The 24330-nt window shown below is 35.6% G+C and overlaps 1 protein-coding gene across 4 annotated transcripts in view; it reads right to left on the reverse strand.

Annotated features, from left to right (window-relative positions):
• Positions 1 to 24330, reverse strand: part of Spock3 (SPARC (osteonectin), cwcv and kazal like domains proteoglycan 3) — a 383461-nt gene that overhangs the window by 123591 nt on the left and 235540 nt on the right. For all 4 annotated transcript variants that reach the window (XM_032918963.1, XM_032918962.1, XM_032918964.1 and 1 more), the window contains one exon: positions 5478 to 5601. In XM_032918963.1, the coding sequence (XP_032774854.1) occupies positions 5478 to 5601 (124 nt within the window). The remainder of the gene's footprint in view (positions 1 to 5477; positions 5602 to 24330) is intronic.

Below are 24330 nucleotides of genomic sequence, written 5' to 3' on the forward strand. Positions count from 1 at the left end.
CCTAACAACTCAAGTACTACTATTGTGACTATAATAATCTGAAGGATGTATAAACTATACATACCAAGGTGCTAAAATTTTGTGAAAAAAGTTGGTGACTTATAAAATGTTATGAGATTTTGTTATGCAAACCTTTTATATTAGAAACAATGGTTTTATTATTCAAGAGACACTGTGATTGCTATTATGGTCTTCAATACACTGAAAAACTTTTATATAAACTATATCATTACTCTATTCTATGATGGCTACTGAATACCAATTTAATATTATTCTACTCTATGAGATTTTTTGAAATTTCCCCTTATTACATAAACTTGATATAACTAAAGATATAAAATGATAAAAATTACTCAACAGTTTTCTTCCAATTGTGATTTAAATATGAATGTGTAAGCAATACTGGACTGTAAGGCTTAGCCTGAGAGACAGGGCAACAATGACAACAAAAAAGACAGGAATAAAAAAAATATAAAAGCAGGTATTTAATCTATGTATATAAATAGAAGATAACTAGAGAGATATAAAACTGAGAGATCCATAAAACACTACTAGATGTAGTACCTGAAATTTACGTTAAATATTTTAACCTATTAGTGAAAATAGAAGGCTTTTATTAATCAATGGCAAAATGTCTTAAACTTATTCCAGATTTATTATTCCAACCACCTACTATCTAAATACATAAATGTATATGAGATAATACTAACACAGTTTGGATGTACTCTATAAGATATTTGGATCTCAGCCACATTCAATTTATTTTTTATCTATCATTTTATTTATTTATTTTGCTCCATTTCAATTGAAAAAATTTAAGTCCCTCAGAGTGAAACATAGGGTGTGTTAGATACATAAATCAATTTAACTTGAGGAAAATATTTTTACAATTAGAATTTCTTGCAAATATAAGCAGTTATCTTACAAAACGTGTTCTGATAAATCAGTGTCCTCTATGTTCTACTGAACTCCTTTTAAGACAATAGAATGGTTTTATAAGTTCACGTGTCCTAGTCGCCCTGCCTTTTCTGCCTTTTCCTCCCACTCAAATCTTATTTGTCTTACCTGTCCTTCTCCTACTTTTGTGCTTCTTCATTGATTTTTTTGTTTGTTTGATTGTCTATGTAAATCTTAAGTCAGGCTGAGACTGAACAAAAACAGTTCAAAAAGAAATAGCACATATACCTTTCTGACATTTGTTCTCAACATAAAACAGTCTCAACTTAAACAAAATATACTCCGGGAAGAAGATAAAATTAAGTACCAACACATTTGCTGAACACTTTTTATTGTTAGGTAGCACAAATTTTCTATGTTTCAGAGTGTGTGTCCACTAACTAGATTTACTAAGAATTAAAAGGAGCAGCATGTCTCATTGAAGTGAAGACAGAGCAAAGAAAGCATAAAATATACAATTTTAATATTGTTACTTCAGGAGAATATCATCACATGGCAACAAAGAGTAAAATGGATCTTTAATCTTAATGCTTATATATACCTATACCTATACTACATACACATATAACATATGAATATACATATGTGTTCACACACTAATACACACACATATATATGCATATGTATATACTTATAAACATAAACATCCAAAGGTAACAGTATGAAAGTATTCCATTATGTTTCTCATTTATATCTATACCCAAAATGCACCTGGTTAGCCCATGTGCGTTCACTGTGCCTCATCCTTGCCAATTTCTGCTGCATTTCTGTAGCAGAAGTTCAGTGTTGAAGGATGAAATAGATAAAGTTTCTAGTTTCTTTCTACAGGCACACACACACACACACACACACACGCACACACATATACGCACACACTTTTAACTGCAATGTCTATTCTTAAGAAATTCACCCCTGTTTACTTCAACTTTCAAGTATGATAATTCTACATATAATAGAACAGAGCTTACAGACATCCAAGTTGTCCCCATAGGTTTCGTTTTATTGATGTCCTGCTCAGTTCTAAATCATCAATATAGTTTATTGATCTATTCTCACAGCAAATGCAGAGCACTGTTTATATAAACTGATGGATTTAACATCCATGGCCTAACAACGAAGTTGTATTGGAGAATAAGTCCTAGTTTACAAAGATAGAGAATAAAAAAAAATCACATTAGACTTTGCCTGGAGTAAAGAAGAAACCTTCATCTTTTCTGTCAATTTCAAAAATGATTACCTCTCAGTCAAGTTTGGATGGAGTGATATTTTGATTTCTTCTGGCATTACTAAATTTTAATGAATTCAGAATGCATTAGCTTTATATTCAAAAAGAAAAGATTAAACACACTTCTGCAAAGGTCAATTACTTCTCTTGATAACAAAAAGGAGGAAACAGTCTGGTAATATGCTTTATGAAAATCACATATGCTCCAAATATTTTTCAAATAAATCTACATTTGAATTGCTCTTATCTGTCCCTTCAGGTTTCTATTTTTATTTTATTTTATTTTATTTTATTTTGTGCAACTTTAAAACTTTTTGTGGAGGATGTTATTCAGTGTTTGAACTCCGGTCTTACAGTTAATATGATTAGATTGTAATTAATCAAAATGATCACTTTTATAATTTGTGCTTTATTTTGATATCTGTATGTGTTTAATCTGAGTGTATGTCTGTGCACCACTGGGACGATGGGGACTAGAAAAGGGTTCAGATACCCTGGAATTTGATTTAAGGGAGCTACATAAATTAGTAACTCCCTATATGGATGCCAGAAATTAAACCCAGGTCCTCTAAACAAACAACCAGTGCACTTCACCTCTAACTCTTTCTAGTTCAAACATGTCATACAGTCTTGAATCACGCCATGATTATATAATTTGCCTAAAATCTACAATCCGATTCCTTGTGAAACCTACTCTTCTATCCCATCCAGGCACCAGAACTTGGCCCCAGTGTAATGACATGCTACTCCCAAGAGTTTGTGATAGAAATATCATTGCAATCCAATTTCTATTTGCTAAAATGACCACAATAAACAAACACAGGGAAACTATTTACATAATCTGCAAAGGAAACTCCGGAGTGACAGGACTAGGGTGTGAGCACATGAAAGTTCTTCAAGCTCTAACGCAGTAGTACTCACTCTCTGCTTATCATGTCTATGATTGGAGATGCTGGCCTAAGACCCAATATTCCTACCTTCACCCATTTTCATCCTTTACTTAGAAGATGTTAGAATATTAATTAACTGAACAAACACCATGCCATTCCCTCTAACATATTTTATCTTCAGATAGTATGTAGATAGCCCAAGGTTTCATGTTTTTCTTCATAAAAGTAATTCTGCATTTCAATCACTCATTTGTTAGAGTGAGTCACTAGAACACTTTAGCATTAGTTCTTATAGAATTTCAGTTCTTTAGTTGTTAATGTTTCATGCAGCTCAGCCTCACTCTTCACAGTGCAAATACTCAACACTGGATGGTTCAGAGGTAGAATGCCACTCAATATATAATTATATCCCTTACAATTCACAGAAAGATAGTGGTTTAGGATAATTAAAGACCAAATTCATTTAAAATTCATTATTTTATATTTTCACATAAAATGCCAGTATCCTCTGAAATTGATATTCATGCAAATAAAATTTTAAAATATCTATTAAAATGGGGAGGGAAAATGCAATCAGAATATATTCCACAAGAACAACTATTTACAATAAAAGGAAAAAAGAAAAAAATGTAAATTGTTTTAGTTTTATTTTACTGACACTATAGTCTACCCAAACCACTGTATTAGCAAGCAACATTTCATAGCAAGTTCTGGACTATAAAGAGAATAACCAAAAACAACATTTAATGAATGGCTTTTAATTACTTTATAACTAAAATATTATCAAGTAAGGCTTCCAATATAACTTCAAATCTGTGGAAATAACTTGATGGTGACCTGTTTTCCTATGAAACTAACTTACTTAAAGGCAGATCATCTATAAGATCATTATAATTTAAATCTTTTGAATGAGGTAATGGACTTCCTATAGCCCTTGTTATGGACAAAGATTCCCTGGTGCAAGCATACTCCTATCTATATATATTGTTGGATTTATGCTAGCCGGCTGAAATCCACTATTTTCTGCTGACTCAAATGACTCAACTATCAACATTCTTATTAAACTTAGGATTCAAATTTACTTCCCATGTGTCTTTATCAGCTTGGATGTTTACATGTGTACCATTCACTGTAACTCCATAAGTTATAATAGTGATTTACCTACTATTATCATGCAGTTTTAAATAAATCACTTACGTTTTATCCATGACCTTCTACATAATATTGTCAAATACAGACTCTATATCATAATCAATTCACTGAAATCTAAGTCATATTAAGAGGAACCCAGATACACTGAACCCACTAATATCAATAAAGCCTACCTTTATCCCACCTTAAAACTTCAGCAGACAAACACATGGCAGTTTCTCCACGAGACTTCTTAGTACCCAATGACAGTTATATATGTACTACCTAACTTTATTGCCTAAATCAATTATGAGGTCATAAACCCTTTCCTCCATAATAGAAAGACACACCTCAACTTCCCATGTAAGCTAAGTTCTTTAACACTATTGACTCTTTTAATGGTCTACCATAGTGACTAGGATGTAGGAATAATATAGAAGAAAACCAGGGACGTTGATATAAATGCTACCAAATCTGGCTTTAATGATAATCAAAAGTGTAGAACCTTATCACTGTTACCTCCTGGACCTCCATGCTTCCAAAGTGTTCTTGGAAACTTAAATAAGATGACAGAGGCGACACGGCACAAGTTTATTTATAAGGGTAAGACTTGTGACAAACTATAGTTGTTATTGCCGTTATGACAATAAGTACTACTTATGCTTTTTCTGAATTTATCCACAGAAAAGAATGAAGGAAACATTGGCTTTTAGATATAAAGGCTTGGGCTAATAACCACACTAGTATTTTATGTTTCTATAATTTTCATATAGGAGAAATAAATGTCATTCAAATTATATTCCTAACCAGTGAGATTATTAATGTTACTTGAAAGTAAATAAAGAAATTACAAAAGAACCACGTAGGGAGATGGCTGAATAAATTAATTTAATTACTGTATTAGTTACAGTAATTGTGTGGCTGTGTCCAAACATCTGATAAAACTTCAAGGTAGATTTGCTTTGGGAGGAATTCATGAAGAGATATAGGCCAGTAGATCATGGGGTGATTGATATGGAGGGGAGGCGGGAGCGACATGTCAACACATTGAGACAGCAGTTTACCTTAGGTATACCCTCAGGGAGGATGGGTACATAAAATCTCAAATCACATTTCCAATTCCTTCGGGTGGCTCTATCTCCTAAGACTTGAGAACCTTCTAGAGCAGTAACAACAGATAAGGATCATGAGCCTCTGCAGACACTTCATATTCAAACCACAACATGGATCGACAGGCCTGATTTATTTCTTTATATAAGTAGAGCTGTCCTCACCTGTGAAGAGTAAGAATGCCCATCGGAACCACAGACCGGGCTGGCATAGGCTATAGGGCACTGCTTACAGGTAGATGACGGGAGACCTCTCCATTGCTTATGGCTTCCTCCTACTTCTTTCATACTGTAAGCAAAAGAGACAAAAGGAAAGAAAAAAAAAGAAAGAAATCATACTTAGTGCATTTGATTTTTAAAATTGCATTTATATAAAACTACCTTATCAGGAGCTATAATCTCATCTAGAATGCACTAATGTATGCACATTGCTGGCTCTTCTTGATCTGTTTTTTTTTTTATTAGTTATTTTGTTTATTTACATTTCAAATGTTATCCTCCTTCCTGGTTTCCCCTCTGAAAACCCCCATTCCATCCCCTTCCCCCTGCCTCCACAAGGGTGCTCCCCTACCCACCCACCGACTCCTGCCTCACTGCCATAGCATCCCCTATGCTGAGGCATCAAGTCTTCACAGATCGAAGGACTTCTCCTCCCACTGATGACTGACAAGACCATCTAGAGCCTGGCCCACCTGGGGATTCATCTCATATGCAGCCTCCAAACTCAGACCCTTGCTGATGCCAAGCAGTGCTTGCTAACAAGAGCATGATCTGGAGGTCTCCTGAGAGGCTCTGCCAGAGTCTGACAAATACAGATGCAGATGCTTGCAGCCAGCCATTGGACTGAGCATGGGGACCCCAAAGGAGGAGTTAGGGGAAGGACTGGAGGAGCTGAAGGGGCTTACAACCCCAGAGAAAGAACAAAAATATTAACCAACCAGACCCCCGCCACAGAGCTCACAGGACTAGACCTGTTTTTCTCAGACCTCTGAAGTTCTTCAAAAAAAGCAAGAGTGTACTTCTTGGACGTTTTGAGTTAGTCATAGTCACAGAGAGTGTAGTTTATATTTTCTTATGGTTATTTATTAATTTATAAGCATGGGATAAGAGTTTTTATGTCCTAGAAGCAACACTTGCTAGAAGTACAGCATTACAGTTTCTGGAACCTTCTTCAAGCTTGCTCTTGCATTTATTCCCTTAGGATTGGAGAAAGGGGGGGGGACACCTGATTTAATGGTTACCAAAAAGGGTAGAGCTTACTTTTAGAAGAAACAGCTGTAAAGTACCAGAAATTTATAGCATCTACCAGTGTTTAAAGAGCCAAATTAGCAGGTTTATTGACAACAACCCCGATTTGATTGCTGGGAAGTGCTTTAAAGTGGGTTCATTAGTCTTTGATCTAAAGCAACTTGGGAAATCCATTCTCTTTTTAAAAATCATCACACTGATTCTTTCCTCTTGTTGGTTACACTGCTCAATTCCTCTCATTTACACAGAAACAGAGCAAGACTAAGAAATAAGAGAAAAGGTGATAGGGAATCTATACAAAGACACTTAGAATTCAGAGGAAGTCAATATTTGTTCATTGTAATTTTCTGCGCAGAGAATAATCCAATGTCTGCATGACAAAAGCCAAAATGCTGGGAAGAATCATGAACTCTTTTTCATAATTTTATCTATTTTAATAAGTTTGTTCTCTGAGAGTTTTATTCTGTAAAACTCAAACTTGCAAAGTGTGGTACCAAGCTAAATAGTTCCATGGGAGGAGAAGACATTAAGTTTTATATCTGAAACTTAAGCAGTAAAAGCTACCTATCATCTATCTATCATCTCTTATCTGTCTATCATCTCTCATCTGTATGTCTGTCTATCATCTATCTGTATGTCTATCTATCTATCATCTGTCTGTCTATCTATCTATCTATCTATCTATCTATCTAACTATCTATTTCTACCTATATATCTGCCATGTCTACTCCCCTCCTCATCTCCCTCTTCATTAATTTCCTTTCTTCTTCTACATCTTTACCCCTCCATTTCCTCCTATTTCCCCTACTTGCCACAAATCTTTCTCATACAGATTGGCATATTCAACAATAAATTAATTTCTGATAAATAAATTATACTTAATGACAACGTTATTACCTTACTTTGCTGCAGAATTTACCAGGAACCACACTATTTCTGACAAAATAATGGAATAGAGTTCCTGACAGGAACTAAAATAATGTCTGGAAACCCTACCACAGTGTTCTAATCCTTATCAATGACAAAGGTTGAGTAAGGCTTAAATATTATAGGCTCCAAGTACAGTTTGCATGGTGAATAGATTGGAGACTCTGTACAGTATGTCTTTAGTGTTTTGAAGTGCTTCACTTTTTCAAGTCTGTAGTAGACCTATACAACATGGAATATAATTTTGCCTTCTCTAAGTCTCTCTCTGAATCTCTCTCTCTCTCTCTATCTCTCTCTCTCTCTCTCTCTCTCTCTCTCTCTCTCTCTCTTGTGTGTTTTTGTGTGTGTGTGTTTGTTTCGGTGTCTGTTTGTGTATGTATGTGTGTTTGGGTGTTTGTGTGTGTGCATTTGTGTATGTGTGCATGTGTGAAGGTGAATATATATGTGTATGTGTTTACCTGTGAAGGTGCTGATCTCTCCTTCTGTGAGTATGTGTGTGCACTTATGAAGATACATGCTTCTCTGTGTGTATTGTGTGGGTATATGATTGCTCACCTGTGAAGATACGTGTGTGTGTGTGTGTGCTTAACCATGAAGGTACAAGTCTGTCTGTATGTATGTATTTATCTGTGAAGATGCATGCCTGTGTGTTTGTGAGTTTACCTATAAAGATGTATGTCTCTGTGGGTGTATATGTCTATATGTCTGCTCAACTGTGAATATCTTTGTGTGTGTTCACCTGGAAATTAGAAGTTGGCATTAAGGTAATGTTTCATCTTATAGTCTTTTGAGACAGAATTTCTACCGGAACCTATATCTATATCCTAGCATTATGGTTATAGAGTACCTAGACACCAAGCCACGGAGGCCCTCCTGTCTATAGCATTAAGTGATGGAAATACAGGTGCATGGAAACACATCTTGATATCATATGTGCTGGCAGCCAAAAAAAAAAAAATAGGTACTTATATTTGTACAACAGGCACTAAGCTCAGTGCACCATTCATAATCCTCTCAGAATTCTTTCATATACTTCTAAAATTTTGTAATTCTGCATTGTTCAGCATCAGAAATGGTTATCACTATTAAGGCGATTTACAATGTTTTCTATGGAGATAGGAAACTGAATTGAGATGATGCTGCAATAACTCAACGTTTCTAGGCCTTAACATCAGTATTTTAAGTAATATAAAAATATAAATGCAATTACATATGAGTGGAGTTTATCTTTTGTTGTTTAGTTTTTAATTATACATGAAGGCCTTGTTTAAAAAGAACATTATATTTTTGAGAAAGAATTGAAGTCATGGGAGTCATTGGAAAGTCCAACAGGGAAAAGTTGACATGTTTGAGAATAGTAAGCGGGCTCCTGCAATCAGGATGGTTTCCTGGCAACAATAGCTATAGCAACGACAAGCGAAGCATTCAATCTGGAGGAATCATTAGGAGACATGTTAGACTCAATACTCAAGCTACAGAAAAGACCTTTAATGTCAGAAGGTAAATATAAAGTTGATGTTATTTTTAAATAGTACCTGCTAATTTAGTGTGTGTGTGTGTGTGTGTGTGTGTGTGTGTGTGTGTGTGTGTGTGTGCATGCTTAAGTGTATGACCCACTGTCCCATTTCTACATATAGAGCTTAAGGGACAATTACTATACATCAATTTTCTTTGTTACAATGTGGCCTCTGGGTTCAAACTCTGGCCTTCAAACCTGTGGATAGCACAAGCCACAGAGCCACCTTACTAGTACTCAGCTTTTACGATGTTCCTATCAGAAAGGGCTCTGTGAAATACCAAACTGAGGATGGGTAAAACTCTGAAAAATGTAAAAGTATTTTCCCAACCCCAACTCTGAGATGTCTACAGCTAAAGGAAGCAATTTTCAACCAAGTGTTTGAAATTTGAGGTTAAAATTTGATTTGCTTTCTCATGGAAGCCTCTGCATAAGCTCCTCTCTTTCCCAGAGGAGCAGGGATGTGTTTATGCACCCAGGGAAATAAAGTGTTCAGTGTTAATATGTGATATCGCAAGTCTTTTTCTCTAGCAATTTCTTTTCTAACTCTCACTCTAGAAAACACTAAGTGGGTTCTATAACAATGCCAGTGCCTAAATGCTGCAAAATCAAAAATAGCATGGGGAGTTACAGTACAAGAAGTCCTGTCACATGCACCTGGACACCCAGTGGAGAGAGAAACTTGCTAGGTGAAATAGCTTCAATTCTCATGTTCACCTCTGTCTTTTCGGTTCTCCAATGCTTGGTTAGTACAAGTCACCAGGAAGATCCTCCTATGACAGCACAATGATCATCTTCTTTTTCTACTAACCATTCTGGTTCTCATTGCTGCTTCTGTACACTCAATCGCAGTCTACCTAGCTTTCTGTTTAGCTAAGAGTGATATGCATTTTACAATGTACTTTGAACCAACAAATTGGTATTTTAAGATTTACATAAATTTCAGAAAGAGGATGTTTTCAAGATGATTAACACTGAAAAAAAATCTCATTTCAAATTGATTTGCTTCATATATGATTACATCCTTAGTCATTCGAGACCAGTTCCAGAAACTTTCCAGGGACTTAGTTTGTTCACTTATAAAATCCTGGGATTAATTAATTATCATGGTTCATTCCATCTTAAACAGTCCAAGAAGCTATAAGTTTTAATATGATTATTTACACAATAATACTCAAGAAACACAATAGTACATGCTGCCCATGCAGTATCATTTTAGAATTTGACAGTGTTTCCAAGAAAACAAATATAGCTTTAAGGGGTGAGGACAAAATTGAAAGGGTCTAGAAATTGCTGGAAGTGTTTCAGTTAGAAACATAAGTCATCTGATGGTGGCTAATGTTAGTCATGGAATGGTAGCTAGTAAACATGGGCAGATAAAATGTGTTCACAATAAAAATGAATGGTTTTGATAAGAGAAAAAAAGAGAGAGAAATCAAGGAAACACATAACAATTTGTAACAGTGTCAACGCAGTAAAATATTACAAGAGAATGTAATGCATGATAGAGCAAATGAAAAAAATATTTTCTAAGACCTACTTTCTTGAGTCAGATTTCAGTATTTGGGAATTCTCAGTTCTGAAGACATACAAATACAAATTCTGGGTTTATATTAGATGCCAACATTAAAAGAAAAAATATTTGTAATTAATTATTTCAAAGGTATATTTTCATATTTCTCAACGTAGCAACACTATATTACTCTTAGCCCACTGGAGAAGGGACAAGTAACAATCTGGTAAGTCAGTATTCATTTGAATATTTTATTCTGTGAATTCTAAAGAAAGAGCAACTTGATGTATTGCTTGCCCATTCAATACATAGATCTAACATTTTATTTTCATGATAACATGTATATTTATAATCTGCCAAAATGAAGAGAAATTGTTTCAGTGAAAACACTTATCACAGGACATACTCCCTTTTAACTGCTATATGTCTTTCGTAAGCGTGGCTCTCTTCATGACTTTATGTCAAGGGTCTAGTAAGAGGACAGATAACATTATATGGTACGATGTATTGTGAAACAGGGTATGACACAATTATGTAAAAGTTGGATATACTTATATGAAACTTCATGCAACTATGGAAGCTACCATTTGCACGACCTCTGTATTTTGTGTCAGTAATTTGAACACTGGTATAAACAATAATTTTAGCAAAAAAAGTTACTTTATGAAAAAAAACTAATAAAGTTGTTATAACGCAGCAGATACATGATAAGTAAGTGAAATACATGTGTGTGTATGTGTGTGTGTGTGTGTGTGTGTGTGTGTTAGGATTTATTCTTCAAGAGAAATTAAAAATAACACTGTTCATTGTATTGCAACTCTGGCTTGTTCGGCTGGCTTATGTAGCCAATGCCTGTCTGTCCAGAGAAGGCACCACCCACAGGAGTGTTGTCCTGCCTACACCAAAATACTCAAAATGCCTGGGTTCACAGGCTAATCTGAGGTTAGCATTCCCTTAACTGAGATTCTGTCTTCATACACATATGTACACTGTATCAAGTTGACAAAATTTATGAGAAACCATTATGGACCATGGCAGGGCACACATATATTTCCAGAAGATCATATGTGGAAATATTATGATTATATGTATGACAAACATTTAATTAATCACCATGCACAAAGTTCTAGTCCTTTAAGAAATTACTAAATGATTATTATTACAATGGAAATTATAATTATAATAATTACATGTTTACAACTTAAAGGAAGTCTCTTTCTGTCTCTATGTTTCTGTATTATCTGTGTCTCTGTCTCACTATGTCTTTGTCTCCCTCTCTCATATATATATACATATGTGTGTATGTGTGTTTGTGTGTGTGTATGTGTGTGTGTGTAATCTTGTATTATTTTGGTATGTACAAATAATAAGACTACAGAGAGAGAAATATACAAGGTTAGTTATTTTAAAGGTTTTAATGTTCATGAATATAAGTTTGAAATAAAATGTTTTGCTTTGTCATTTACTATTTATAATATTCCTATCATAGATATTAATATAAAATTTAAATGTCATGTAATTTACTCTCACGCTAAGATGTATTGATAAAAAATCAGTTTACCTTAGGAAATGTGAAGATGAGCTTAAAATATATTCAAATTCTACTTTAAAACTATCCTCCACTGGTGTTGGTGAGATGCCTCTGTACTTGAGGACATATAGTTCTCTTACAGAGCATCAGAGTTTGGTTCCCACCATCCATACAACTGGCTTGCAACTTTTTAACTCCTAGTCTATTGGAATTGTTTCCTCCTTGTGGCCTCCTGGGAGACTATACTCACTGTACACACACACACACACACACACACACACACACACACAGAGAGAGAGAGAGAGAGAGAGAGAGAGAGAGAGAGAGAGAGAGAGAGAGAGGCATACATGGAAAGCATTGCATAAAATGAAATTAATTATTTTTTTTAAAAAAAATCTATTATCAGCATCTATTGTGTAGAGAAAATGCCTTCCTAAATAAACTTAAAATTTATATTATGTAAGATAAATATTGTATTTGATTCATAGTAGGGCAAGCATGTTTAATAACTTAAGAAAATTATCTCATTTTGATTGATGTTTATATGGGCATCAGATCTCAGTCTATGAGACTTTTCACTAAGTCTAAATTTTTGTATTAAAACACACATTATGAACTTCTCAGTTTTCTTGAAATAGTGAACGTTCCCTAGCAAAGTGATTTCTTCAAACACTAACTGCATTCACAGTTGATGTTGAAATAACCCTGCAGTGACAGTAGTGAGCAAGGTATCATCTCCTGACAACAACAAACCTGTGACTTTTAGCAACAAAGGAGAGTCTACATGGAGAAGAGGATATCTGAAATTGAAACAGTGTTGACAGATATGCAATGTGATAATCAAAAATAAAAACAACACAACAAAAAGCTTTACCTCAAAGAAATTGATTAACAGTATTATATTTCCAAAAGACGTAAAAAAAGGCATACCATTGGAACATTCAAAGCATATTTTACACTTCAAACTGTATCTTGATTGTAAAAAATCCTTTTGATTTTTTTCCCACTTACACACAGAAGAACATATTTTAGCTGCTTTTCAAGAAACAGATCTGACAGCTCTAGCAGAAGCAGGCACTGGGTAATTGCTGCATTTTATTTAAGAAAACAGTCATTAAAGGCCAGACAAAGTTCAGAGCAGAAAAACATGGCTTTGCTTTCATGTAGTATCTTCACAGAAGTCATAATTATTTGTTTCTCCTTTCTTGCTACTTCATTGAAAATGGAACCTTCAACAGATGCAAACTGGAGAAGCTACCACATTTTTATTTCTATTGATGTATGCCGTGGTACAGAGGATAAAGAACATAAAACCTGCAGTATATCTCAAGCTTGAAAATAATTAATATAATTAAACAGAGCAGGACAATTTTCCCCATAATATTTTATCACCACTGGATGGTATTTATTATATGCCCTGAAGAAACAGATATTCTATGATGTGGCCTTGCTTCAGTGCAGGAAGTGCTAAGGCACATCTGCCTTAACGATATCCTACTCATTGGTACCACAGCTCAAATGTTATCAGAAAGCCTTTTAAATACTATTTAATCCATGCTTTATTACCAACTGTTGCAATAATTTCTTACCTACCAATGGGTATTAATTACCCTCTAAACTACAAAGCAAATTTCATAGGAGTTTTTCACTCACCTATGAGTAAACACTTTATTTTTTAAATTAAATATAACAGAACAAGGACATTATTGAATTCATGGAGGTAAGACTTTGTATGTGGACAAATGTGTAGAGTGTAGTGCTTCTAGGCCCAGAAAAAAAAAAAAGAAGAAGAAAAAAAAGGGATTCTACCAGGGACTTAGCTGAACAAACTAACTGTTCATCTCTGAGGTTCAAATGCTATTGCATTTTTTCTACATAGTATATTCTGACTCCTCAAGCAAACATCACACAGTTATCCCTCATACAGGGGCATCTAATACAGGGGCATAGGTAGCCAGCTTGCAACTTACGTTTGTGCATACCATTAGCTCGGTTATAAAATCTTTATTCATATGATTATCTTCCCATTTAACCAAAATTATATTCAGCTGAATTTCTTTGACTTCTATATACCCCCGAACCTCATATTTCCTCCCTTCATGCTTTTGTCATGTATCCTAGTTCTGGATTTAGTGATAATGAAGCTGCTAGAAGAAGAGGTCACTTTCTTCTAGATTAAAAATGTGTGTAACCTCCTCAATGGAGCCTCTCCACACAAGCCAGGAGAAATCATCTGAGCAGTAAGATGTCACTGCAATCACAGCCTGGAATTGTACACACATTGGCTGTAAGCATAGCACGCTCAGGAGTACCCATATCATTTTGACATCTGTGCGATTTGTCCAATCATATTCTTGACTTGCCTTAACAGAGATCACACGCCCAAAAGTAGGACTTAGAACTCTTGAGAATGCATTTTTGGTCTCTGGTGGTGGGGAAAACTCACAAAATCATTTTATTTGCAGTAATGTAAGTTTGACTCCACAGTTTCAGGAGATAACATCTGAGAGTATTTCACAGCTGACATCCAAGTGTGAGCAGAGTCATCATCTCAGGGTTCTCAGGTGACAATATGACAATTGCTTCCTCTAGCTCATGTAACTTTGTATAGTCCAATGTTTAGGACGAAATTTTTCTCTGTTTCATCTTAATGTAACTTTTTTCCTATTATGTCCGTGTCAAACTCCCTCTGAGTGCTTGATAAGAACTGATATGATAGTTTTTATCACTGACCCTGACAATCCAAGATATACTTGTCTCCCAAGACATTTCTTATTTTGTCACTTTATGTGATATTTTTTCTTACAGCATGTAAGATTATATTCACTGGACACAGAAGTTGAGCAGTGGATCACTTGTGGGCCATTCTGAAATTGACCTTAAAGAGATTATTAAAGGGTGAAATCAATTGTCTCAGAGCATAGCAATGCCAAGAATAAAGCTTATGTTAGAAGACGCCTTAATTAAAACTTATTTCTTAATTTCACTCTTTTTTTTAACTTTGCTGATTGTCTACTCCATTTGGTCAACTCCTATACATCTAAAAGAAGGATGCATGATCTACAATGATACTGTGGGATACTGCTACAGTCCATCACGAGCCACTGCTCTGCATAACAAGGGCACTGTGGCCATAAGTAACAGCTTCCTTTACCAGAACCGTTCCAGTCAGTGCTCTTCATGCTCAAATCAATTGTCAGTAAATTTTAGCACTACTTTGATGTTTTTAATTTGAGCTATTATTTTAAAGATATTTTAAGAAATTATTTGTGTTATCTCCGTAGTCCCCCCTTTAGAATTTTCTAGGATATGTATTTGTCATAAAATTGTGTCGAGTCTGAAACACCATCTTCACGGATAAAGAATGACAGTACCACTAACAAGGACATTTCTCTTCCAACTCTGTTTTCTGTGGCTTAAAAGCAGAGGATGGAGGTTGCAAAGCTGATTTCATTTGTGTTTCTTTTATAGTTCCTCAGGTGGTGGTGACTGAGAGAAAACTGAATGATTGTGATAACTAGATGTTATTTTCTGTGGGTAATAGAAAATATGGATTCTGTGGCATCAAAGGTTACCATGAGAAAAATAATTATAAAGTGCCAAGGGTTTGTGGTCATAGCTTTAATCTCTGAACTATCCCTTGGATTGTTTCTGTGTTTTACCAAGGACACTCTTTTTATTTTATTTTTATTTTATTTTTCTTGGATATTTTATGTATTTACACTTCATATGTTATTCCCTTCTTCCCACTCTCCCATTCCCCCACCCTCTACCCCTGCTTCTATGAGGATGTCCCCACTCCCATCCATCCACTCCCACCTCAACATCCCGGCATTCCCCTACATTGGGGATGACAGATCATCTGAAGCTCAAGAAGAAGGAAGACCAAAATGTGGATGCTTCGGTCCTTCTTAGAAGGGAGAACAAAATACTGATGGGAGGAAATACAGGGACAAATTGTAGAACAGAGACTGAAGGAAAAATCATCCAAGGAAACTATTTTCTCAAACCATTCTTTCCTCTATGCAATATCTTATCTAATTTTATGACAATCCAGAACTTTATCCCACTGTGTACAAAATTCTAATAAAAACAAAGTCAATAAATAGGATTGAAAAAATAAGAGAATGGATGAAGGAAAACAAAGTAAAAGAAGGCAGGGAAAAGGGAGGGTTAAGTAATTAAACACAGGATCCTTTGGCTAAAACATTAATGGTCATGTCCACTTTCCTAACTATATACCCACCTAAGAAGAAAATGTTTCATACCTCATATTACCCTCCTCCAGGAAAATTTTAATAAATATTCCTTAATGAATGCCATTAGTTTTCAAATTAAAAGCTAGTTAATTAAAAAAGAATAAAAATAACATACTTGGCTCTGAATTCAAATTTGTTTTAGCTTGCCTAATAATTATTTAAACACAGCCTAAAGGAATGCGACAAAGCATCTTACATAATTTCCTTCAGAAGCATCAATTAATCAAGAGCTCCTTTCTGTCTTGAATCTCAGAATTTTTAACATAACTTTCATTATTATCTTAGGAACCAAGTATTCAGAAAATTAAAATTTTGCTATTCAAACTATAAGAGAAAGAGTGATTTATTTTCAGTGATGCTTTAATTATTTTAAGAACGTTGCAGATATGTCACATTTTTTTTCTTTTCTTAGGTGACACTTTTGTGACAGTAAAACTCATATAATCTAACAGATCATATTACTTTTCTTTGCTAAAATACCACTGTCTTTCTGTGCCGTTGTTTGTCTATATTCTTATCTCTCCATCTCTCTGTTTGTCTTTCTCTGTGTGTGTCTCTCTCTCTATCTCTCTGTATCAACTCTGTCATTCTCTGTCTCCCTCTGTCTCGGCCTGTTTCTGTCTCTGTATATTTCTCTCTCTCTCTCTCTCTCTCTCTCTCTCTCTCTCTCTCTCTCTCTCTCTCCCTCTATCTGTCTCTTGTCTCTCTCTTTGTGTGTGTGTGTGTGGGGGGTGTGTGTGTGTAGGGGGGAGAAAGAACAGACACAGAGACAGAGACAGAGAGAGACAAAGAGACAGGGACAGAGACAGAGAATGTGTGTGTTTGTGTGGTATAAATTCACCTGGAAGCCTTAAAAAGGTTCCTCAAGAGTTTTCAGCTGCCTCACTAAGAATCCCACAAATGAGAAAGTTGGTGAGATGGTGTGGGCCTGTCATGCTTAGTGTTATGTTGCAGACAAACAAACAAATAAAAAACCTTATACAAAAGGAAATTAGAACAGGACAAAAGTATTCCCCAGAGAATGAGACTCCCAAAGCTTAAAGTAACCTGACATAGAAAACAGTCTATAAGGGGCTAAATGTTTTCCTACACTAAAGTCAAGATCAACTAAATATCTTAACCTAAATAACTTTGGACGTCAAAGTGCTCTTGAGCCAGATTCTTACTCATTTGTACTTTGGTTTTGATAAAATTCAGTCTTAGGTTATCTAGTATTTGGTGTAGACCAGTTTAGAGAAGATCTCTGCCTTATCTTGATATTTTTATCTTACTGCTGTATTATCTAAGTGAGGTAGCTTGAATTTGTTAGAAACAGACAGGTTGTGTTATGTGTGAGTAATGAAGCATTTTCCAATACATCTCTTGACAGATTATCTTGACTGTTGATGCTAAGAAGAGATTGGATCCTTAGGACACTATCTCATTGAATAGTTTAAACTATTGATGACTTAATAACTCCATATAATACTAGAAAGCAGGCAAGGTTAGAGGAAGAAGGTCACTCGGACTGACTTCAAAAGGCTATCTTTGAAGTGCCTGATCTATTCCCTGTGTCCCAGTAGCTGGTATAAGCATCTCTCCTATTTTACAACCTCTCCATCCTGATATTCTGCTTTTGGTCAAACCCTGAGGAATGAATCTAGGTAACCATGAATTGCGTCCTCTAAAAATATGAGCCAATAAGTAAATAAATAAATATTTCCCAAATAAATTGCTCAAATTCAAATATTCACAACAATAACAACAGCAACAAAAAATCTATTAACAAGAGTTACTTGTCCATGTTCCAGTGTAGAATAATTATTCATGTCCATAGATTTATTTTTCTTTGTACTAACACAATCTAATTGTTCATTTATTTCTTGACTATAAATGAAGTAAGACTTCTTGCCATCGTTCATGTGCTAGAATGAACTGGGCCAGAAGAGGAGGGTTAGGAATTGAGAAATAACACTAAGAGAAGGGAATAAGACAACAGGTCTAAGAGGATCAAGTACTTTTTTTCTTACTCATACTTGGCATAAATACTATCCTGTTTTTTGTTTGTCTGTCTTTGATTTTATCATAGCATCTTGTCCTTTCCTGGGTTACTTTTCCTTTTCAATCCGGAGTGTTCCTTTTAATATGCTATATACAACTGGATTTTTGGTCAGTGATTTCTGAAGCCAATTTTAACTGAGGATATTTTTGTTTTTCCTTCAGATCTTTTTCTGTAATAAAATAGTATGGTTTGACCATACTGTTCCTTCAGAATTTAGCACACATTGCTCCAAACACTTTTGGATTTTCAGTTTTCATTGAAAGGTCATCTCCTGTTATGCAATGTCTTGAGTTTATCTGTGACTTAGTTTTTCTCTCACGTAGCTTTTATTATACTTTGATTTGTATCTTTAGTGTTTTACAAAATGGCATGGCAAGTTTCTTTCCTCATCCTGTCTATTTGGTGTTCTGTACTCTTCTTGTTCTTGTATTAGCATCATTTCCCTAGAGTTGTAAAATTTCTATTCATGATTATATATTATATATCTTCCATGCTTTTGATCTGGAATTGGTTTTTTGTGACTGTAATTCTTATACTTGACTTTATGTGCTATCCTGAGAAACCAAATCTCTAAAGTTCAGAATCTAATTTAGAGAACATGAACTCGGGTCAACTAATAGGCTGGTACCTAACATTAGTTTCCAAGTTAGCCCCCAACAAAACCTGAACCTAGCTCCAGTTTTAAGGCTATCCCCAACAAGACCTGCCTCCCATGTTAATCCCCAACAATCCCATACCTGCCTAACACTCATCAGTGCAGAGGGAAGTAGAAGTTAAATTTATGGTTTGACTCCCAGCCTCAGACATCTATGCTAAAGGCCGTAGTAGCACCCCAATTAGATGCTTGTCAAGTTAGTAACTCTCACCACTGGCTTGCTGCTTTCTATAAAACCTTACCCTGATATATGTTCATGGTTCCTCTACATCAAAAATGTCCTGCATGTTGGCAGGGGGCTGAGGGGCCTGAGATATTTCAAATAATGTTTCTGGTGTGATTGCATCGGTCAGCTCCTGTCTTTTCTTTTGGGGTTCACTAACACTTCTCTGGCACTAGTCTCGCACTGTCTGTATAGTCCATTCAAGAGTTTAAAGAAACCATTTTTAATTGAATTACTGAATTCCTCTAGTTTGTCTTCAAGCTCTCTTCCACTGTCTTCCATGGGATCCATTCTGCTGGAAGACTTTCCATTGTATTTTTATTAGACAGCAATTTCTCACATTCATACCTTCATTTTAGTTTATGTTTCCTCAATACTTCTTCTTTTATTTAATACAATATTTGTGTCTGGAATAGTTATCATTTCATCACATGTTGTGTTTTGTTTTCTTGAATGTCAATCAGTAGTTTTCCATGTCTTCTATAAGGCTATTATCATTAAGGTCTTTTTTTGTTTTGTTTTGTTTTTGAGTTTCTTATGGTCATTTTTTTGGACCCTGTTTCTTCAAATTCATCCAATTTCTACTTTTTGTAAACAAACATTATGGGGTTGCTGCTCTTTTGGGGAGTCTACTATTTTGTTTTTATTGTAGCTTATCATCTTGAAATTGGACCTAGACAGCTGCAGATGGATAGTGTATTTGATATACATTTAATCCCAACTGATTCGAGACCTGAGGAAGGGTGGCAGGAAGTCCCTAAGGAAATAGCTGTGGGAAATAGATTCTTACCAGGCCACATAAGTAGCTGGAAGCCAGGGGGCGGGGGAGGTTGTCTTTACAGACATTGACTATATGGAATGGGTGCTATTAATACCGAAAGAATGATTTGTTCATTTTCATGTCTTTAACTTCAAGCGATATTTTTATTAGTCACTAATTGTGCTGGTTAGTTTTTTCTCTGATTTGATTCTGGTAAGGTATGTATGGATCGTTTGTTTCTGCTAGCTTCTGCCACCCACTATGTTTGATTCCAAATTCTAGAGTTTGTTTATTTAGCTGCTTCTTTACTCCATCTGAGATGTTTCTCCACTGAGACTCTAGGCATATCTTGATCTCTGACTCCTATACACTTGTATGCCCTCCTGGCTGCCCATTTACATGGAAAGTCTCTCTCTGTCTCTCTGTCTCTGTCTCTGTCTCTCTGTCTTTCTCTCTCTGTCTCTCTGTCTCTCTCTCTCTCTCTCTCTCTCTCTCTCTCTCACACACACACACACACACACACCTTTCTCCTCTTCTACTAGGAAAATGTTACCCTAGAGCTGCTTGCTTTGCCCCATTTTACTATAAAAGCCACAGTGGTATGCCAGGAGTCTCCATTCACCCCACAGTGCTTCCATTATGTGGAAAGAGATGTTTCTCCTCTCCTCTGTGATTTGGGACATTAGTATTTGACAAGTTTCTCAGTTCTCCCCAACAAACCCCCACACCCTTTCTTTATCCCCATACATTCTCATTTCTCTCCTGGAATTTCTTTATGTCCCAGTAGGAGTTTTCTGCTAAGCCTCTTGTCTTCCTTGTGTCCTTGTGAAACTATGATTTCCTCTGTTCCTTCTTGTGATACTTGTCTGTCAGAGCAACCTGTACTCTTTTTTTCTCGGTTCCCTCTTGCAGCTTATTGGAACATATGCTACGATGGAGTTCCTGTGTGTGTCCCTTTGTCTTTCCTTCCTTGGACTGAGAGATTTCATTAAAGCCTCGATATCTTTCAGCAAATGGCTTTTCCTCAGAATAGCTCAATGTTCATAGATGGCATACTTGATTTTGACATTCTTAATTGCAACAATTTCTGCGACTTCACAAGCAAATGATCCCAATACTCTTTTATCTCTAAACTTTTCTACTATCTTCTTTTGAAAATCTATTATCTCTATAACTTCTTCGTTCTCTCTTTTAAAAAAAATATCTCTTATCTTAGGCTTTATAAGTTCACTGAGCTTGGTTTCAAAATCTGTGAATTCTATAACAAAAAATTACATTAAAACTTATTTAAAAAAGGCTCATAGTCAAAAAACAACCTATATATAGTGTAGCTGTTTGTATATGCTTAGGCCAGGGAGTGGCTATGTTGGAGTAGGTGTGTCACTGTGGATGTGGGCTTTAAGACCCTCATCCTAGCTGCATGGAAGTCAGTCCTCCACTAGTAGCCTTCAGGTAAAGATGTAGAACTCTCAGCACCTCCTGTACCATGTCTACCTGGATGCTGCCATGCTCATGCCTTCATGATAATAGACTGAACTTCTGAACCAATAAACCAGCGCCAATTAAGTGTTGTCCTTATAATAGTTGCCTGGTCACAGTGTCTGTTCACAGCAGTAAAATCCTAACAATAACACATAGGTTATTTTAATTTGCTACAGCATACTAGATACATGATTCAACTCCTTTAGATAAGGAACAACACATGTTTGATAGTGAATAAGGGACATTTATAAGGCATATTTCTAGTATATTATAAGGTATAAGATTAATTCCTAAGATTATAAACTTCTACTCAGATTATCATAAGTAGGCTTAAAAATTTACATCTAACTTATGTCTTTGCTAACTTATTTAAACAGTTTTTTTTAAAAAAAAAATAGATGGGAAAGAACATGTTTAATGAATTAGATTTATAAATTGCCAGGTCTACTCATTTTAATAGCAGCCGACATGAAGGTATATGTCTAGCCTCTTTGGCTTTGCTGACTCCATTAAGCTTTAGGAATTTGGATACACACTCATACAAGTAATTAAGGTATTTTGTAAAGATACACCAAGAAAGAAACTGAAAAGTAAAGTTTCTAGCCTCTCTGTGGACTGTGTTTATGGCTTTATTTATTATCTTGATCTTATAGTCCCTTCAATATAATACTCAATTCACATTTTAAGACTAAATTTTAACAGGGATAAAACTGTAAAATCCTAATCATATAAAAGGCACTAACTTTTGAGCTGTTAAAGATAATTAAGACATGTAAGTTAGTGGTCACCTTATAAATGATTAAATTCTTTAATATACCCAGACTTGTTTGTAGTCAAGCTAAGTACAAGTGTAGTTCATCCTCTAGGGACCAGCTTTAACATTCTGGATGTTTTCAAGGTGAAGCCTAAAGCAAGTTACAGAAAAGAACTAAAGTTGGTTTAAGATCACATATACCTAACTGTCCATTGTTCCTGAGGATCCCAGAAATCTCCTGAATATAGATAGCATTTAAAGAGTTTTAACCAAAACCCGTTTTATGATATAAATGTCTGTTAGGTCTTCAAAGAAGAAGATGGGACAAAGAGGACTCCACCTGGATTGTGTTACCACTAATCTCTGGACAAAGCACCGCCCCATGCCTTACCTTCCCCAAGAGCTCTTCCCAAACAGTAGACTCTGTTGAGTTGAGTGCCCTACTGTGCCTGGCAAAGTAGGTCAGTTTTTCCAAGCTCCTCCAACAGAGGAAAATTTCTCAGACCTTCTAGGCCTGGTTACCAAAAGCTAATGCTGTTCTGTGTGACAGTTTTTGTTCTGAATGAAATCATCAAGATTACCATGGGGTAGCCTCATGTAACCATGTAGCTAATAGGAAAGTCTCTTTCATTTCAACTGATATAGAGACCATTTGGATGTTATTTCTTGCCCTAACGTAGCCTTCTCAGATCACTGATGATGATGGTGATAGTGATGATGATGGTGATGGTGATGATGCTGCTGACAACAATGGGGGCAGACTTATAGCTTTATCATTTTAACAGCAGCAAACACACCAAAGAAATAAACTCACAAAACAGGTATTAAAACACTTTTTTCTTTTCCTTTATTAAGGGAACTTGCTTTGCTGTGACTGCTCTGAGTAACTTACCACTTGAATCTCCATAGTAAATGATTGAATGGAAAAAAAGAAAAGGTTTAAAAGTTAAGCAAATTGTGAGGACCTAAGATATTAATTCATGTAAAGGTACTTGGTAAATGTCTGAGGCTATGAAAATGTAAGTAAGTTGTGAGGGTCTAAGAAAGTGATTTAAGGTATACAAATGAAAGACACTAAAGGTATAAGGAAGCAATTTAAGGCAAGTGGAAAATGAGAAATGTTTCAGATTTCTTTCCTTCCCAGTGTGCTATTGGTATATTAATATGTGTTACATTTTGTTAAGACTTCAAAAGTTCTGAGTTTTAACATTAATCAGTAAAGGTCTGATAAGCTATTAGTTTAGTCCTGGTAAAGAAGTGACTACTATTGTTGTTGTCAAAAGCCCCCAAATTTAAATTTCCTTTGGTTATCTTCTAACTGTAGATTTAATAGTGCTTCTCATAATGCTCTAGACAGAGGAATGGAGTGTTCATGCTTTTAACCAAGAAATAAGTGTTCGTTCTCTCTCTCTCTCTCTCTCTCTCTCTCTCTCTCTCTCTCTCTCTCTCTCTCTCTGTATTCCCAATCTTTGGAATATTTCCACACTCACATCTACCAGGACCACAGGGCTGGAAGTTTCTAGTTTATACCCAAGATAAAGATGCTTCCCTAAGCTTCCTCACTGTATCTCCTGTTCCGAGTCTATCTCTGTCCCAGCTGATTCCCAATCAACTGAAGACTGCAAGATGCTTCACACTGAAATGAGCTTGCCCTGGACTTGCAGAAAAACTGATGTAAGCTAGATGTGTCAGAAAGGGTTCCCAAGTAGCATATCCAGAAAACTCCAAAGCTGCCTACATTTTTCCATAGCCACAGGTGGTTCCAGAGAATATGGTCAGCTGGTCAGCTAGCAAAACGGAAGTCCCCTAGCCTTCACTCCTCTGTCACTTCTGAACTATTGATCAGCATTCCATCAGTCCTGCTCCTTGACCATGATACCCTAATTTCAGGATAGGATAGAAAACAGATAGTGCCTTAATTCATGATCAACAAAAAGGCTGGAATATCAACCTTAGTACAAATGCCTTACTCTGGTGCCTACTAGCATAGATACCTCTAAGTTTTTTCTTTTTATACAAAACCATATATCTAATATATATCTTGATACTACAAGTTCAAAGCAAAATCTTACCAATGGTATTTCAGTGCCAAATGATCTATTTACTTAA

This window comes from Rattus rattus, chromosome 13, assembly GCF_011064425.1.
Source record: "Rattus rattus isolate New Zealand chromosome 13, Rrattus_CSIRO_v1, whole genome shotgun sequence".
Classification (NCBI taxonomy): Eukaryota; Metazoa; Chordata; class Mammalia; order Rodentia; family Muridae; genus Rattus; species Rattus rattus.